An 18,838-nucleotide genomic window follows, 5' to 3' on the forward strand; every position below is an offset into this window, starting at 1 on the left:
ATCAGAGACTATCCCGTCTATGGAACAGGCTCCTCATCCATGTGAAGCAGAGTTCCTCCCTAATCCAATTCAAGTGCAACTGGACAATTGGATGGGAAAATGGAAATTCATCCCTGGCTTGGCATCTATGTCTCTAATGGACACAGGTAACCTGTAAATGGTTCATCTCCCAGGCCTATGGTTACACTTATCAAAGGTATCAGAACCTGCCAGAGATTTGGGATGTATGGCTAGGCTTAAAAAGCCACTTGTGGTCGTTAGTCGAGTAAACACCTATGAACAACTCTAAGGGACAGAGGCAGCCTGTAAATGCTTGACCATCCAAGCTCCAGTCTACATATACCTCATAAATAAACCAAAAGGTAACAAAATTTTCAGATGTACTTTGGGTTGCATTTCTAGGCTTAAACAGACCCATGTGGTCATTAGTCTAGTATGCACCTATGAAACTATGGATGTGCTGTAAAGGTAATAATAAAAGAATCCCAAGATGATGCCAGACTGATCATACATTTTTAATTCAAACTTGCAGTAGGTGTGGCTATAAGATGACGGGGAGAGATGTCCTGATTTTACTCAATCCTGCAGAATATATGCAAGAAAGGGTACTTCTCTAAGATGTGAGAAAAGATAGACAAGTGTGTTCAAAGAATTTTAATGCTGATAAAAATTATTTAAAAAATAACTATACCTCAAGGGTCTGTTTTTGGAGCTCGTCTTGTTTAATACGGTTTTCTCTAGCTTTCCAGTATCATCTAAATTTTGAGTGTCATAATTTGCTGATGATTGCAAGATTGCTGCCAAAATTTGTGAAACAGAAATTGTAGATTTAAGTGTTTGTCTACAGTAACAGAATTGGCAACGGATATGTGACTAAAATTTAATTCTTTAAAAGTGTAAAATAATGGTATTTGGGACAGATATCAAGTATGAAATAGTACTAGCAAATAATCAACTTTAAATTGTGAAGCAAGTAAAATATCTTGGCACAATAATAGAAAATATATTGCCATTTGAACATCATGTAAAAGGGAAGTACAACTGTCTAAGTTGCACTTACCATAATATCAGATGTTTTGAGTTCTTCACTGCTGCAGTAGCCTTTGGCTATTTGGGTCATATGTTGCCCAGAATACAACAAACGATCAGTCTTCAAAAAGCTCTGGCACCCTCCCACACCTACATTCTGACTTCTTACTGGCTAGGCCCTTGGAGGGAAGTCAGCAGTCAGAGTGTAGACAACTTTAGAACTTCCTTGCCCAAACAAAGAAAAAGCTTATTCATCCTGAAACCTCAAAAAGAGCTCAATATTGATGGATTTACTGCACATCAGCATGTCAAACGGCATCGGAAATACTCTGTCTAGGGATCTAAACCTCTTCTGCAACATCAACAGAATGATTTGGAGGGACAGATATAGCTCACAGAGGATACTGCTGCTCTGGAATAGACTCCTCATCCACATAAAACAAAGTTCATCCCTGCCCATATTCAAGCACAACTTGGATCTGTGAATGTGAAACAGAAAATTTACCCTGGGACTGACCCCTGTATTACTAATGGACAGAGACAACTCCTAAATGCTTTATGTCATGCATGGGATCCCTCAAATTATCTATTTTATTATTCCAGTTTCTCTCAATGGAGGTAATGTGTAATTATCGACCATGGGATGGATAAGGCCAATCTCTGACAATGGAATAGGGTTCATTTGAATACAAAAAAAGAGAATTTGCCTCAAGGGTAGCTAGTCTAGTACTTCCCTATGACCCTAAAACAAACAATATAATTTTTATCCCAGCAGCTAATTATATACAGTAGAAGGGAGATGGTGAGCAGGTGCGACTACTGCAGCAGTGAAGAAATCGAATATCCACAGTTATGGCAAGTAAAACTTATACAACTTAACAATGTCCATCATTCTCAGTGATGCAGTAGCCTTTGGCTGTTTGAGTTGATTAACAAAATCCAACCTAAGAGGAGGAAGGACTTTGGGTCCAGGATCCCCTGAAGAATGATCTTATCAAAGTCGTCCTGGTCTTGGTCCTGGAAAAGGAATCCAGAATGTAATACTTTTAGAAAATACATGAAGAGGACCATGTAGTTGCCTCTACAATGCTTCTAGAATCTACCCCTTTCCAATATGACATCAAGAAAACAATGTTCTATGAGAATGTGTCTTAGGCCTGCCTGCAAATGTTTTGCCATGGTGGGAATAACAAGAAATTATACATAAAGGAACAACCAACTGGAATTGTCTGAATTGACATAGGCTGTTCTTTTTCAGCCCCATATTAGGGATTTCACAGCTATAAAACATTTCTAAAGGACTCAGTGCTGCCAAAATAATTCCAGAGTTGCAAAAGTATGACCAGATTATACAGAATCTATTCTCCTTGTCATTCAAACTCTCAAATAAGTGAGGGGATATAGATATCTAGATTCAAGGTGTACTCTTTTTCTACAAAGAAAACTAAATGCATGAAAAAGCAAAAGAGTTAACCGACCATAAACTGCTGAAACCAAGACACACTCTTGCAGACATAACAGCAATAAACAGTTAGTCTTTCAAATAAATGAACCAGCCAGAATAGTTGGTTTCAATGTAGACAAAAAATGTTCCCAGCAAAAAGTAAAGATCCCAATAAAATGTCATCTGAACAACAGGTGACAATACGTATTAACAGAAACAACTTTGTCGCAGAACACCTTGAGCAGTCTGTAATGCAGAGGATGCCACAGTGATGCTGTACATTAAACAGAGGGGCACACCAGGTCTTACCTAATATGTAGGCTGGTTACACTGGCTTGGGAAATAGCTCTACAGCATTTTAAAACATTCCATTCAAGTGACATGCTGAAATGGATGATAAATACCCCTTACTAAAGTAAACAGGACTTAGAATAATAACTCACACAAATGTTTAAGAACCAAAGGTAATAACCTTGAATATGGCCCTGGTTTTAGGAGAGACAACAACTAGAAAATCTTCTCCACGGGATAATAAAAGATTTCCTAGTAGTAGGGTTTTATTGCCTCCTTTAGTACCTGCTGCAAGTCCTCATGAAAAAAGGTGCCTAAAAAGTATTAAAACTGAATCATCCAGGCAGTTGGTTGAAGTTGTTTCAAAATGGGGTGCATCAAAAAAAATTGTTTGTGAGAAGGTCCAGTTTGTAAGTAAGCTTGTGGAAACTGCCCTTGGCCATTTCCAAAAGAAAGAACCACTGTTGCTTGGGCCAGAAGGAAGTCACCACAATGATTTGAAGACAGTCCTTCTGAATCTTCAGAATGACCCTGGATATCAGAAAGGCATCCAGGAGTATTCACATGCAGGAAAATTAGAATAAGTGTTTCTTTTCAGGCCTGTTTGCAAGGAGTCATGAAGAAGAAATGTTGTCAGCTGTTCGTTGTGAATGCAAGTAAATAAATATCTCTGAGGTATTCCCACTGCTGGATCACATTTTGGAAGATCTTCTAAGTCTATTTCCAGTCATAAAGGTCTGTCTTGGTCCTGCTCAAATTATCTGCCACAAAGTTTTGCTCAAACAGAAAGTAAGAAGCCTATCAAGTGAGACTGTACAGAACAGCTATATCCCTGGCTACCATGGCTAATCAGCATAAAGGGTAAGATCAGGAACCCCCCCACACCCACCCATACATTTGTTTATATACCACATCACTGTGGTGGTGACTGCGATCACAAGCAGACTTCCTGGGGACCACAGATGACTGAGGGAGTTGACTGCATTTATTACTGCCAACCAGGGATGGCCTTTAATCAACAAGTGCTCTAGGCAAAAGGGCTCCACAGTGCCCCCTCCCAATAATACCACCCGGTGTCTCCATCCTGGTCTACCTACACCATCTAGATTAATGGAAAAGCTCCCCTCCTAGAGCGGCGCAGTAGGCAGTCACCTAGTTGGCCTATGCCTAAGGCCAGCTATGCTGCCAACATCTCTGGAGCAAAAAAGACAGACAAAAGCACAAACATCAAAATTTCTGCACTTTTACCTCAAAGATATAGCCTACCAAGCAAGGTGTGAGGCATCTCTTGTTACAGACTACAGTGGAGCTAGAAAGGAGAATGGGAGACCTGGATTCAGATAAAAGTGGTCTCCCCACCACAGTAGTTTACTTTTTACAAATCCCAAAACTGGAACTGGGAAAGTTAGGGGTATTGATATTGGGACGGACTACACAGATGACGTACCATTGAATCTTTCTCATGTGGAGTCTGCCTAGAGGAATCATGTATATTATACATGCTAAGAATCCTAGAATACTTAAGAATTCCCTTGCTGAAGTCCTCAGTTGACTGGAAAACCTCAGGAAGATATGTAGATACAGAACTACTTTTTCCTGTGACAGATGAACTCTGAACAGATGTGTCCTGGAAACACCCCAGGAATACTACTCTGCCAGATGGAATTAGACAAGATTTTTGAATCTTCTCTAGGAAACCCAATCTACAAAGGAGATGTCTTATCCAAATGAGAGATGCCTCACACTACAAACAAGGCTCTACAAAGATATTCAAGTCTGTAACAGGTTATCTCAGGAGCTAGATACTTTGCATAACACCTTTGGATCAGTGGATAAGCAAAGGGTGATGCAGATAACAGAAAGTTTGATCCAGGCACAGAAAATCTTAGGAAACACTTGAAATCTGTGGATACTGTAATGTGATAAGCATTCCTTTAAATCTAGAGTTACTAAAAAATGAACAAAAGAAATAAGAGTTGTAAATGATAGAATTTTGAACTTTGTACCTTTGACATACTGGCTGGGAATGTAAATATCCAAGACCGGTCTCCATGAAGCTTACTTCTTCGGTAACCGAAACATTCATGAATTGAAAACCTTTCCCTGCAAGGGAAAGTCACATAGGTTCCATTTTTCTTTGATCCAACAAATGCTGAATGACAGGGGGAAATGAAGTTTGATCTAGAGAACAAGGAGAAATCACCTGAAAAGCAGGAAGGGACTCGCATGTCCATGCTGTACCCCTAATGAATAACGTTCAGAACCAATATGTCCTTTATCTGCTGACAGTAACAGAAATGGAGACCCAGATTTTGGAATGGAATTTGAGGATTGCAAGGGGGGTACCATTTGTAGAGAGTCATTCAAGGCTCGTTAGACTGTCCTTGTTTCTGGAAGGCCCTCCCATTTTTTAGGGCCTCCTTGCCATGGCTTCTTGACAATGTACTTGCCTGAAGTTTACAAAGCCTGCTTATTTCGCTTTTTATAAAAAAGATCCTGAATTAGGAATAAAACCTTTAACAAACTTAGAAAAGGAAGGTTGAAAAAATCTGAGTCACTCCTTGAATCAGTTTTCTTTCTCATCACATTTTTTTCAGGACCTCAGCAGCAGATGGTCCAAATACAACCTCCATGTCAAGAAGAGAATTCAAAACTTTAGCTTTTACATCTTCAAGCAAATTACAAAAAATATAAACACAAATCTTCTCACAACAAACCCAGTAACTGCTGCTCTGGACGGTGCATCAGCACAGTCACAGGAACACTTTCAGAAGTAACCAACCATTCTTTAAACAAGCAAAGGCAGCGTTTAGAGATTTACCTTCAGATGAAGGAAACGTGACCGTAATGTTCCTCAATATCAAAAAAGTAAGCAAAAACTTAATGTGAACTTTACAATTAAGAATTAAAAAAAAAAAAAAAAAAAAAAAGTGGCAGAAGAATATACACATTCCCCAAATCTATTGAAAGCTTTCCCATCCTTGTCAGACAGATAGGGATTAGCAGTCACTGAATATGTAGCTGCAGAAGAATTTGACAAGGAAATCACTACAATCCATCTTTTCTTAGGGGGTTGCAGGCTGACAGGCATGTTTGCAGGCTGCAGTAAAAACATCCACCAGAACTGGAAGGACTGGAGGATCAGCCATATGCAGAGGACATTCCAACTGTACAGCAGAATCTCGTTATAACGGACTTCAAGGGACCTGGCAAAGAAGTCAGTCATAGCCAACATACGCTATATCCAGAGGTGGCCTTGCCACGCACAAGGATATGCCTACAGGGTTCCTTGTTATGATGCGGCACCCTAGCAGGTATAGTAGGTCAATGGGAACATCCATTTATGATGTCCATACAGAGGGGAGGGCTAGTGTGGACAGGGGGAGGGTTTCAAAATTGTCAACAAACTGTGGATATCATAAGGTGATGCTACTGTAGAATATTTTTACATGTACAGTGCTGTAATGTATTACTGATAAGCAAAGTAATCACTCAGTCAACAGAAAATCTTGTACTTGTTACTTTATTCTACCACTACACTGAAATTACATGTTAGGTGTTATCAAGCTATAATATTTTAACACATATGTACTGCAATGTATTACTGATAAGCAAAGTAAGCAGTCAGTTGCTTCTGCACTACATTTCTTTCTGCTGTTTCAGCCACGTATGCATCTAATTTGTCAATGCAAGTCATCAGGACACATCTGACTCAGCCAGGTCACTAGCGTTAGGTTCAATGTAACATTGCAACATGTTAAGTGCCATATTTGCTTCACGTGTTGATGGTGGAGGTGCCACTGGAACCTCATCACTTGATTTGTCATCCCTTTGTGCTCAACTGACACCTGGAAACTTATCCTTAACTTCTGCTACAATGTGTCTTGGTCAGTTAGGACAGGCTCTGTCTGGACCTGCTCATCAACTGCAAGAAATTCTTCCAACAACATATTCTGATCCAGGAAGTGCAGTTCTATCAGTCATTCAAAAATGTTGCCACAGTCACAAGCAGATGTAGAGCTGGATGGTTCTGGATGATCGTCCGTGGTCTGAATGTTCTTGATAAACCCCACCTTCTTAAAACAACTATTGACTGTAGTAGCTGTTATTTCATTCTACGACCACCAGGAACAAAATACCAAGAACTAGTGTAGAATGCGAAAATCCTTTATTCAAATAGGTCCAAAAGAGAAAATAAACACAAGCGCTTTCGCTCAGGTAATCCTGAGCTTTTTCAAGTGAGTACAAGAGCATTTGCTAAAGCCAGACCTTTTTATAACCATGAATACCACCCTTAATTAAAAACAAGTGTTACCAATCAATTGTTCAATTGTTTAAAGGGGCTTTGCATTAATTAAAACATAGGATAAAATATTGTATTATTAAAAAATGTGTATTTAACAGCTGGATTATGTATAAATAATTACAAAACATTAAAAACACTATTTCAAATATAATAGAATCAAAATTAAAATGGTTTAAAATTCTGCTATTGGAAACATTGGAAATCTAATTATTCTGATAAACCTGGGAGATAAAATTCTATAGAAGTGTTAGGTAGCCTTTTGTTTAATCTTAGTTTGTAGTAAAAATCTTGGTTCTTTTTCTTTATTCACATCAACCTTATTGTTAAAAAAGCTCTCTAGAACCAGGTGTCAGGTTATCAAATTACTAAAAGGAGGGTAGGAGCTGGGGAAATAGAAACTAGTAAATATTAGGTCCCTGAATCATATATTCTGAGAGAATATGCAAGTGTCAAGTGGTGATGAAAAAAGGGCATAATGTTTATAAACATAGAACAACAAAACTAGTTAGTTGGAATAAGATAACTATAATCGTGCCCTTCTGAGCTTCAATACGGGTTTAATGCTAATGGTCCCGTTCAGTCCAGGTGGTCTCCCTGCGTCTAACCTTAACTGCCATACTAACTCGCGGTACTCAAGGGTGGATTCCCAGTCACCACCCCTGAGATCCGGTTCCACTTGCTCTAAAACAATGAATTTGATGTTAGAACCTGGACAAAGAAGGGAATGCTTAAAAAAAGCATTGGTTTCTTTCTGTTTAGCCATGTCATATAAGTGTTCGTAGATCCGTCTCCTGAATTCTCTTTCAGTCTTCCCCACGTAGAAACTCGAACACGTGGTGCAGATACCCAGGTATACCACCCCTTTGGTTCCACAAGAATAGGAACCAGTTGGTTTCGTCCTGAACCTTCTGGATGGAATGTACACGGATTCGACGTTCATTAAAGCATGGCATTGGCTACAGGAGCCACATTTGTAAGTGCCCATCCTAGGTTGTTTCACCTTCTTTTTATTATCTGGTTTCCTTTCAAAAATTTCTTTAAAGTTAATACCTCTTTTCCAAACAAAACTAGGTCTAGGGGGTAAAAGGTCCTTGAAATCTTCATAAAGGGCTAGGACCGGCCAGTAGTTTCTGACAATTTCCTCCATTTCTTTGGAACTAGATGAATAAGTGTATATAAAGCTGTTCATAGGGTGGTTAGATACCCTGGAAGCTGATGGAATTGCCAACTCTGGTCCTTTACCCAAAATAGGTGTGTATAAGGTTTATCTCAGTACTTTGATCTCATCAACTAACCCCATAAACATTTCTAGGGGGTATCCTCTTTCCAGGAACAAGGCTCGCAAGGTTTTAACTTCAAAGTCCTCATCGGTGCTGCAGATTCTACTCGCTCTTATGAGTTGCCCTTTAATGATTCCCCTTTTCTGATATAGGGGATGTGCACTGTCAAAATGTAACAAAGAGTTAGAAAATGTGGGTTTACGGTATAATTTGGAATGAAAAGTGTTCTGGTTGAAGTCCTTAAACAAGGTAATGTCCAAGTAGTGGAGCTCGTGAGGGCTAGCAGTGTATGTGAATTGTAGAAAACCAATGGACCATTAGCATTAAACCCGTATTGAAGCTCAGAAGGGCACGATTATAGTTATCTTATTCCAACTAACTAGTTTTGTTGTTCTATGTTTATAAACATTATGCCCTTTTTTCATCACCACTTGACACTTGCATATTCTCTCAGAATATATGATTCAGGGACCTAATATTTACTAGTTTCTATTTCCCCAGCTCCTACCCTCCTTTTAGTAATTTGATAACCTGACACCTGGTTCTAGAGAGCTTTTTTAACAATAAGGTTGATGTGAATAAAGAAAAAGTTAAACAAAAGGCTACCTAACACTTCTATAGAATTTTATCTCCCAGGTTTATCAGAATAATTAGATTTCCAATGTTTCCAATAGCAGAATTTTAAACCATTTTAATTTTGATTCTATTATATTTGAAATAGTGTTTTTAATGTTTTGTAATTATTTATACATAATCCAGCTGTTAAATACACATTTTTTAATAATACAATATTTTATCCTATGTCTTAATTAATGCAAAGCCCCTTTAAACAATTGAACAATTGATTGGTAACACTTGTTTTTAATTAAGGTGGTATTCATGGTTATAAAAAGGTCTGGCTTTAGCAAATGCTCTTGTACTCACTTGAAAAAGCTCAGGATTACCTGAGCGAAAGCGCTTGTGTTTATTTTCTCTTTTGGACCTATTTGAATAAAGGATTTTCGCATTCTACACTAGTTCTTGGTATTTTGTTCCTGGTGGTCGTGGAGTCGTGTTACTTGGATTACTGGCATCTTTTTGGATTTTCTTTGTTATTTCATTCTCCCAAACTATACGTGTCTAACACAGACTCTGGGGTACATCAACTGCAAAACTGTCCAGATCACTGATCAATAGTCATGATAAGTTCCCCAACAGTCACTTTCTATACAGAACTTTAAAGTTCTGGATAATTTACATGTCACACAGCTGAAGCTGGCTGGTACAGTTGGGTGGTAGAAACTCCAGTTGTATTGCTTTATGCTGTTGGGCAACAGCTGGATCATATGTGCTACAGGTACCAACAATCATCAGTACCTGCTGTTTTTCTTTGACAAATTTTCTGTACAATCCTATCAGCCACTCGCTGAACAGACTGCCAGTCATCCATGCTTTGCTGTTGCTTCTGTACTGCACTGGCACTGGCTTTACACCTTTGAAACATCGTGGGCTGGTAGACTTACCGATGGCAAACAGTGGCAGTGTTTCAAATCCACCCATATACACAGCAAACAAAGTATGATGCTCCTTACTTCTCTTACCACCATGGCAAGTGTCTCCTTTGAACATCATTGTGCAGTCTAGCAGCAGCTTAAAGAACAAACCCGTTTCATCTGCATTGAAGATGTTGCGTTCATCACATTGGTCTAGCAGCTGCGGTATTTTATTTTGCAGCCAGTCCTTGGGTCAATTCTTGCGGTACAGACTGTAATTCTCCACTAAGAATCCGAAAGATAACAGCTTGGCTTTTCTTAAACCAATCCAACTAGCCATCACTGCAGTTTAAGTCGCTGTGAGCAAGTGCACGGGCAAAACTAGCCACCTCCTCTCTTAATATTGCACCAGATACAGATGCACCCTTCCGCATTTTCTTGCTACTGTCAGCAAACTGCCCGGAGGATTTGTATTTGAAATGGTTAATTCGAATATCACTAACTGTCAACTTACTAAGACCATACTCGCATATAATGTCAGCCTGTGTTTTGTTTTTATTTTCTATTAAAAATACAATTTGACATTTTAACTCTAGAGTTATTAAATGCCTCTTCCAACTAGCCAACTTCTCCATTTCACACAAAGCAGCACACACACATAAATGCAAATATGCATTCCGCTATAACCAAATAAGATAGCCTATCAGCAGTCCGCTATAAGCGAATATCCCTTATAAATAAGTTTTGTTAAATCCGATGCCTTTTCTTCACAATTATTTATTCATGCAGGAGGTCCAACAGGGTGGGGTCTGAGAATGCCTAGTATGCCAGGCACATATTTCCCCTCAACAGCCTGTGGGAGGCAGAATACAGAGGGGATAGGGCCTTGAGGTTGTCTGCATAGGACGTGTTACTTATACCCTGTATTCTTTTAGTGAGGAACCTCTGTGGACGTTCCAAATGTTGGATGTGCCTGGTTGGATACATACCTCTAAGGAGCACTATGCTCAATGATAGGTCTGATGAATACTGAATACAGTCAAACAATGACCTCCTTGGACTTAGATGCCATACCTTTGTTTATAAGTTGCACAGTGTAGAATGATTTCCACACACACACACACACACACACACACACACACACACACACACACACACACACACACACACACACACACACTCTTGAGCAAATGCAGTTTAACACTCTTTTGAACTTTCTTTAAAAATATACCAACTAAATAATGCAGTAAACTATACTCTTTCAGCAATTTCTGGTTGCTCAAAGTGTGCATCTGATACAGAACCTTAATTAGTTAAAACTAAACTGGTTTATAATTTTTCTAACACTTCATGCATCATCTTCTAAAATGGGACAAAAATAACTACTCAAAGTAAATCCATCCAATAAATAAATAAATGCCAGTGCAGGAAATTCATTAAATCAGTAGGGGTAAAACTAACTGGAAATTGTACAATGTGATGATGTAACCCTTACTGCCCTTTCCCCATCTTCAAACATTGGAGAAAAGTAACTTCAGTGCATGGTTGCTGTTAAATTCATGTCTGGGGTTAAAACAGAGCGAGTCAGTAGTCAACTGACCCAGTCTCTTCTAACTAAAGAATAAAAGCAAGTTCAAACAGTTATCACCATATAGCAATGCAAACCAATAGCTAAAGAAGCTCAAAGCAGCATTCAGATGTTTTGCTATTTAACAACTTCATTCGCCCCCACTCTAAAAATGGCACAGTACAAAAATCACGTTAACCGTATACTCATGTTCTCAGTAGCATTTTCATTGCTTTCAGATACAACACATGGGTACTTACATCCCGAAACTGGACCATGCCAAGTTCTCCTAGCTCACTGACACAGCAATATGCTGCCTCTGACTGTAGAAACAGCTGTGCCAATGTCATTTCTTCACTCCGAAAGAGTTCCCCCATGATGGATGAGGATACGTCGGGGTCTTGGCAAACACTTGATTATTTTTTTTTTTGCCTCTTCTTTGCATGCACTATAAGAGAAAAAAAATTAAAGACATTGTGGATGATCTGAACAATTTCAGAACAGTAAAAGTATCAAAAACAAACACATGAATGTGAAAGAAGTCATTCCCTCTCCCCATTGTACTCAAATATGCATTAACCAGAGTAAACAAAGCAATATTAATTATATACGGTTATATTTTAGTACTCTTTCTACACTCATCCAACTTCCTTAATATTTTTATGTAAATAGCTAAACTGAAATCTCATGCTGCCACTGCCTGCAAAGGTCAGTGTTTGTGCAACACAGCAAGATTTGCTACCCTGCTCTTACAAGAAAAGTATTTCACTGCCATAACCAATTCCCATTTAATCACATGGACATTATCCTGAAAAGCACAGTGCTGCAGTAAAAGGGTAGACATCATTCTTCTAGTTTTTATGCATATTTCTTTTATCAAAAAGAGGTCATCTATTTAAAAAAAGTGGTAACCTACTAAAAGATTAGGTAAAATGGCTTGAGAAAAACAAATGCATGTGTATTGTTTCTCAGATTCGCAGTTCACTTTAAAGACAATAGGATGCCAACATTTCTGCTTAGAAATAAATTGTACACATTTAAATTTACTGCATGAACATGTACATGTGTGTAACACTGCACATATGGGAACAGTACAAATGGTTGAATGCTTATAATATCGAACATCTGTAATACTGGCAAAAGGTCATATGATCACAGAATACCAGCATTACTTTGTGGGAGGGTGAATCTCAGAGGAGAGTGGGAATGTGGCCTTTCCCTGTTGTCATACAGTAACGGGGAGGGGGGGGGTGCAAGGACTTCCCCTCCTCAAAAATAGTTTTTAGAGTTTATACATATAAAAAACTCTATCTCTCTCTCTCTCTATACATATATATATATATATATATATACACACACACACACACACACACACACACACACACACACACCTCTTTTTAGATCAATGCTAAGCATATGCATACCAATTTCACTAAATACCCTTACCTCTTTCCTTTCCTCTCAGCCCTATGCCTTCTTACATCCATCATAAATCCTAGTTAATAAAATCTACTGTTAAACTCTCTATCTAACCTTTATTTTTAAGCTTACAATTAGTACTTCCATCCTCCACTATATTTTAAGTGCCCCTTACACCACTTTCTTCTCACTTCATCCTGATCAATAATCTCTACTGTCATACTTAGTCACAAAAATATCTATTGCTATCCATAACCTTACTAGCAACTCCCCTGACTTACAACCAAAGGTAACTTTTTACACCATCTTCCCATCATCTCTACACTTATCTCATGTCCCTAAACTTACTTACTACTAATGTTTGACTTTCTCATACTCCCCTTTAACTCCTACTACTTAAAAGTCAAAAATGCTTTATTCCAAAAACCTGCTAGACAGCTCGGTAATTAAGCCATCCCTCTAAATTGTCTCGCCAACAAATACTATATCTATTTTTTGTTAAAAATGTTAAAGGTTAATCTTCTCCTTATGGTAAAAATGTTTTGACTGTACATTTCTTTTTTCAAATTTTGTTTCTTACTCTATGTTTAAAAATGCATGCTAAGTAGTAATTTTAAAACTGTTTAAACTTCTAATGTTCAGACTTTGTAATGTGGAGCTTTTCTCCCCAGGCCTCCACTGAAAACGGGTTCCTAACCAGTCGGACTTCTCCGGTCACCAAATGTCAATAAATAAATCAAATAAATAATTTCTGTGTCTGATTCGTGTATCTTCAATTATGGCTGCCACAGACGGTCATATGCTGGTGTTTATGACAATTTTTGTTGCCGGTGCAAGTGGTCATATTATATTACAGTCAAACTGCAACTGTTCAACTGTAATACAGGTAACTTTACTTCCTTCCACATGGTTGTGCAACCATGGAGTTCGTATATTTCATTTATGGAGGTGTGGGGGCAGAGCATCAGGTGGAAGGGTGTGGGTAAAAAGCAAAGTCTGTGGTTGTTTAGGTGATCAACAGTTTTTTGCTTTTGATGTTTTCATTTTTGGTTGATAAAGATCACTGGATGAGCTGGTTTGAAGTATTTGCTGTCAATCAAGGTTCACCAGCAAACTAAAGATATACAATCATATACATATGTAGCCGAGGCTCTGGTATATTCTTGGAGGGGGGGGCATTTGCATATATCCCATAGGTCTCCACTACAACAGGTTTAAGACATTACACATGGGAGAGACTAGCATGTCTAGGTCTTTCTTGCAATTACTACAGAATGGTTTGTCTGTGAGTCTTTTTTCCCTTTGGTTTAAATATTACTTGGGATATTCTGTGGGCTCTTTAATGCTTATTAAAAAAGAAGTTGTGTACTTACCATAAAGTACAGTTTTGTACCTACCATAAATGTAGATGTTCGAGTGTATACCCTGCTGCAGTCATCACACTTGAGTTATCCTGTCGTCAGGCGGTCCCGCAGTCGGCTTGAATTCCAAAGTCTTGGTCCGGTGTCGGTTGCTGTCGCTTCTTCCCTGACGTCAGTGCGCCAGGGGTATACAAGAGGCATCAGACGCCATTTTCTTCAGTTTTTCTTGCCACAGATGTCAGGTGCCCCCCCAAAAGGTGGTCAGAAGATAGTACCAATAATAAAAGTTTAGCACAAACAAAACATCCCTCCAGCTATAAGCAAATACACCACAAAGGTTGTATCAGATTTTAAGGTATTGAAAGGTTTTAGTTAGGTCAGAGGGGATGGAGGGAGGGTAACCTGGACTGCAGCAGGGTATACACTCGAACATCTACATTTATGGTAGGTACAAAACTGTACTATGTTCATCGTGTTACCCTGCGCAGCAGTCATCACACTTGGGTAGAATCCCAAAGCTAAGGATGGGAGGTGGAGTCAAACAGGGTTAGAGGAGGCTAGAAGGCCCTGCAAAACTGCAGTGTCGAAGCCAGCTCTAGTCTTAGAATAAAGTGGCAAGTGATAGTGTTTGGTGAGGGTGTGTATTGAACTCCAGTTGCAGCTTCCAGAATATCCTTGGTTGGCACCCCCCTGAGGAAGGCTGTAGATGTAGCTGCTGCCCTGGTAGAGTGGGGCCTTATGCTAGCAGGAACTGGTTTTCCATGGTGGGTGTAGCAAAAACGTATGCAATGTCCTATCCATTTGGAAATGGTGTGTTTTGAGATAGCCTTTCCTTGTGATGCTGTAGCATAGGATACAAAAAGCTAGTCAGATTTTCTGAAAACCTTAGTTTTATCCAAGTAGTAACGTAGCTGCCTGTGAATGTCCAAGGAATGCAGGAGTCTTTCTCCTTTGTTCTGTGGATTTGGAAAGAAGGTGGGTAAATGGATGATTTGATTTAGAGCCACACTGGATACCACCTTAGGCATAAAGGAGGGATTAGTTCATAGAGAAACTCTTGCCTTGATGAAAAATGGGGAAAGGCTCTACTGCCATTAGTGCCTGAAGCTCTGAGAATCTTCTGGCTGAAGTAATTGCTAGCAGCAGGGCAGTCTTCCATGATATAAACTTTAAGTCCGCTGAGGAAGCTGGCTCAAAAGGAAGTAGCGTAAGTTTTTCCAGAACAAAATTGAGGTCCCAAGTAGGCGTTGGTGCTCTCCTGGGAGGCCTAATGTTTTTGGCCCCTCTGAGAAACTGCCTTAGGAGTGGATGTGAAAATAAGGGAGGATCCGTGTTGTAGTGAGCTGAAATAGCTGAGGCGTGGATTTTAATAGATGAAAAAGAAAGCCCTTTGTGTAACATCTCAGTTAAATATTGTACAAACTGAGGTATGTCCGGCTGAATGGTACTTTGGCCTTTAGCTTGGTTCCAGGTACAAAACCTTTTCCATTTGTCTGAGTAGGCTTTCCTGATGCTGGGCCTCCTGGCCTCCAGAATAACATCCATAACAGCTTGTGAAAGAGGAGCTGACTGATTGCTTAAGTGATTTGCCATGCAGCCAAGTTTAAGGTTTTGAGCTGGCTGTGTAGAATCTGACGGTCTTGCTGTGCGAGCAGATGAGTAATTTGGGGTAAAATCCATGGTGGGCCCTGGGCCATATTCCTTAACAGTGGGTACCAGTGCTGGCGTGGCCAGTCTGGGGCAATGAGTATCATTCGTGGTCTCTCCATCCTGACTTTCAGAAGCACCTTTGTGAGAAGGGGCAATGGAGGGAAGGCATATACTGTCAGCATTTTCCAACTGAATGAGAGTGCGTCCACTTTCCAAGCTTGATGGTGAAAAGTCCTTGTGCAAAATTTTGTTAGCTGATAGTTTTGGGGGCTGGCAAACAGGTCTATGTCTGGGTGCCCCCATTTTGAGTTATCATTGCAAATACTTGTGGGTCCAGTTTCCACTCGTAGGGATCCATGATGTTTCTGCTTAGGTCGTCTGCCAATGTGTTCTTTTTTCCTGGCAGGAATTGAGCTTGTAGTTGAACTTGGTAAGCCAGTGCTGTGTTCCACAAGGTCATTGCTTGCCTGCATAGAGGGTAGGAGTGTGTACCCCCTTGTTTGTTTATGTACCACATTACTGTGGTGTTGTCTGTCCTTATGATAAGCTGTCCTGGATGTAAGAGGTCCTTGAAGGCTGTCAGAGCATTCTGTACAGCTAGCATTTCTTTTTGATTGATGTGCAGACTCCTTTGATCTGCAGTCCATATGCCTTAAACGCACCGTCCTGCCATGTGTGCCCCCCAGGCATAGTCCGATGCATCTGTTGTCATAGTTTGCCTGGCTGGGGGTAAGGTGAAAGGCTGACCCTTGTTGAGGTGACATGCCTGTGACCACCATAGAAACTCCTGTTGAAGGCAGGGAATGAGAGGTATCATTGTTTCCAACCTGTGGCTGTGTTGAGTCCATACCCTTTTTAGGTACCATTGTAATTTCCTCATATGCAGTTTTGCAAATGGCATTAGTAGTATGCAAGATGCCATGAAGCCCAAGGCCTGCAGAATTTTTCTTGCAGGGAGTTGGGTCTTTGTTGCCATTGTTCTGAAGTACTGAGTTAGTTGTAGTTGTTCGTCTGGTGTCAGATAAGCCATCTGGGCCGTTGTATTCAAGCTGGCACCCAGGAATGTCATATTTTGAGAGGGCACTAGTTTTGATTTCTTTTCATTTACTGTGTACCCTAGGCAACTTAGAATGTGTTTTACAAAAGCTAGATGTTGTAAGAGAATGTCCTTGCTTTCTGCCTGGATGAGGCAGTTGTCCAGGTATGGGTATATTTGAATTCCTCTTTGTCTGCAGTATGCAATTACTGGTGCCAGGCATTTTGTGAAGACCCTGGGCGCAGTAGATAAACCAAAGGGCAGTGCAGAGAATTGGTAATGGGTTGAACCTACAATGAAACGGAGGTATCTTCTGCAATTTTGTCTGATAGGGACATGCAGGTATGCCTCCTTGAGGTCCAACGTTACTAGCCAAGCTTTCTTGCTCAACATGGGAAGAAGCTGCTGTAGTGTTAGCATCTTGAATTTGGGTACTTGCAAGAAGGTGTTTAGAATTGAAAGGTCCAGAATGGGTCTCCAAGTATTGTCCTTTCTGGGGACTAGAAAGAGCCTTGAGTAAAACCTTGGCCTTGCTCCTGTGTAGGTACCAATTGGATGGCTCCCATATCCATGAGAGCTGTAATTTGTTTTTGTGCCTCTGCCCATTGATTTTGTGGCAGGTTTGGCATTCCTTTTATCCTTGGCAAGGTGTGGAAATGGAATCTGTATCCTTGTGAGATAATGTCTAGGACCCATTTGTCCTTTGTGACAATGCACCAGTTGTCTGCAAAAAGTGCGAATTTTCCTCCCAAGGGAGCTGCCAAGAGAGTTTTGCTTGGCAGTTTGAGGTTTAAGTCATTGTGTTTGCCTTCTAGTAGTTTGGGACCTGTCTTCTCCTCCCCCCTTCTGTGTTGCAGTGCCCCATTGGCGAGGTTTGTAAGGGATTTGTGCTTGTCCTCTGACCCTTGGGCACCTGTATTTTCCCCTCTGTGGTCTGTCAGAAGCTGGAAAGGACCAATTTTTTGTTGGCCAATTTCTGCTGAAGCGTGGGGGCTGTACCTGTAAGAAATCTTTGACCGTCTGCATAGATTTTACCTTATCCTCCATTTTCTTTAAAACCTCTTCTGCTTTAACCCCAAATAAGACATCCTGCTGTAAGGGTGCATCTAGTAACTTTGCTTTAACATGATCAGGCAGAGTTTGTTCCTTTAACCAGGCATGCCTACGTATAACAGACCCAGTAACAGCTGCTCTACAGGAAGCTTCCAAGGCATCAAAACCACATTGCAAAGTATGTTTGCCCACCTGTTCAGCTGCATGCAACAGATCCTGCATTTCCTTGAATTCAGACTGTTGAGGGTGCGTGCTCATCTTTTGTTTTATTTGAGACATTAGGAATTGCTGGTATTTAAGCATGTGAAATTGACAATTTAGTGCTCTCATAGCTAGAGTAGCTGAGGTGTAAACCTTCTTCTCCCATCTATCTATTGCTCTGGAGTCCCTTTCAGAGGGTACAAGATTTTTAGCCATAGAATCCTTAGCCCCTTTGGGACCCTGGGAGATTGTCTCTGGATCAGCAACAGGGCTTTTGTAAAGGAATTTATGTGAGTCAGGCACTCTACAGTATCTATCTGGTTTGGCTGGAGCAGGAGGCAGAGAATCTGGATTTAGACTAGATTCCAAGAAGAAATCATCCACAATGTCTAAAACTGGGCAAGTGGTCTGTGCTGTGGGTGTAAAAGAAACTCTCGGAGCCTTTTCTTTGAGTCGGAGTAGTCCTGACCTTCCCAGTGGAAATGTTCCCTCATGGTATGTAAGGTTTCCCCAAAGGAATAGTCTTCAGGGGGAGAAGCTGAGGGAAAGGAATCTTCAGCGTCAGAATCTTCATAAGGGGGAAAGGAGTAATCCTGTTCCTCAGAGGAGCCTGAGGAAATAGACACTTGATCAGAGGAGGCATAATCCTCCTCTTGTCTAGGCCTTTTGTCGGGGGGGGGGGCCTGATTAAAGAAATCAAATCTTCAGCCATTTTAAGCATCTGTTTCT

At 40.2% G+C, this 18,838-nt stretch overlaps 1 protein-coding gene across 1 annotated transcript in view; it reads right to left on the reverse strand.

Annotated features, from left to right (window-relative positions):
- Positions 1-18,838, reverse strand: part of ATP6V0A1 (ATPase H+ transporting V0 subunit a1) — a 1,075,307-nt gene that overhangs the window by 920,006 nt on the left and 136,463 nt on the right. The window contains exon 2 of the mRNA XM_044054711.1: positions 11,650-11,837. Coding sequence (XP_043910646.1) covers positions 11,650-11,766 — 117 coding nt within the window. The 5' untranslated portion in view covers positions 11,767-11,837. The remainder of the gene's footprint in view (positions 1-11,649; positions 11,838-18,838) is intronic.

Source organism: Protopterus annectens, chromosome 13.part0, assembly GCF_019279795.1.
Source record: "Protopterus annectens isolate FY-2018-M chromosome 13.part0, PAN1.0, whole genome shotgun sequence".
Classification (NCBI taxonomy): Eukaryota; Metazoa; Chordata; order Ceratodontiformes; family Protopteridae; genus Protopterus; species Protopterus annectens.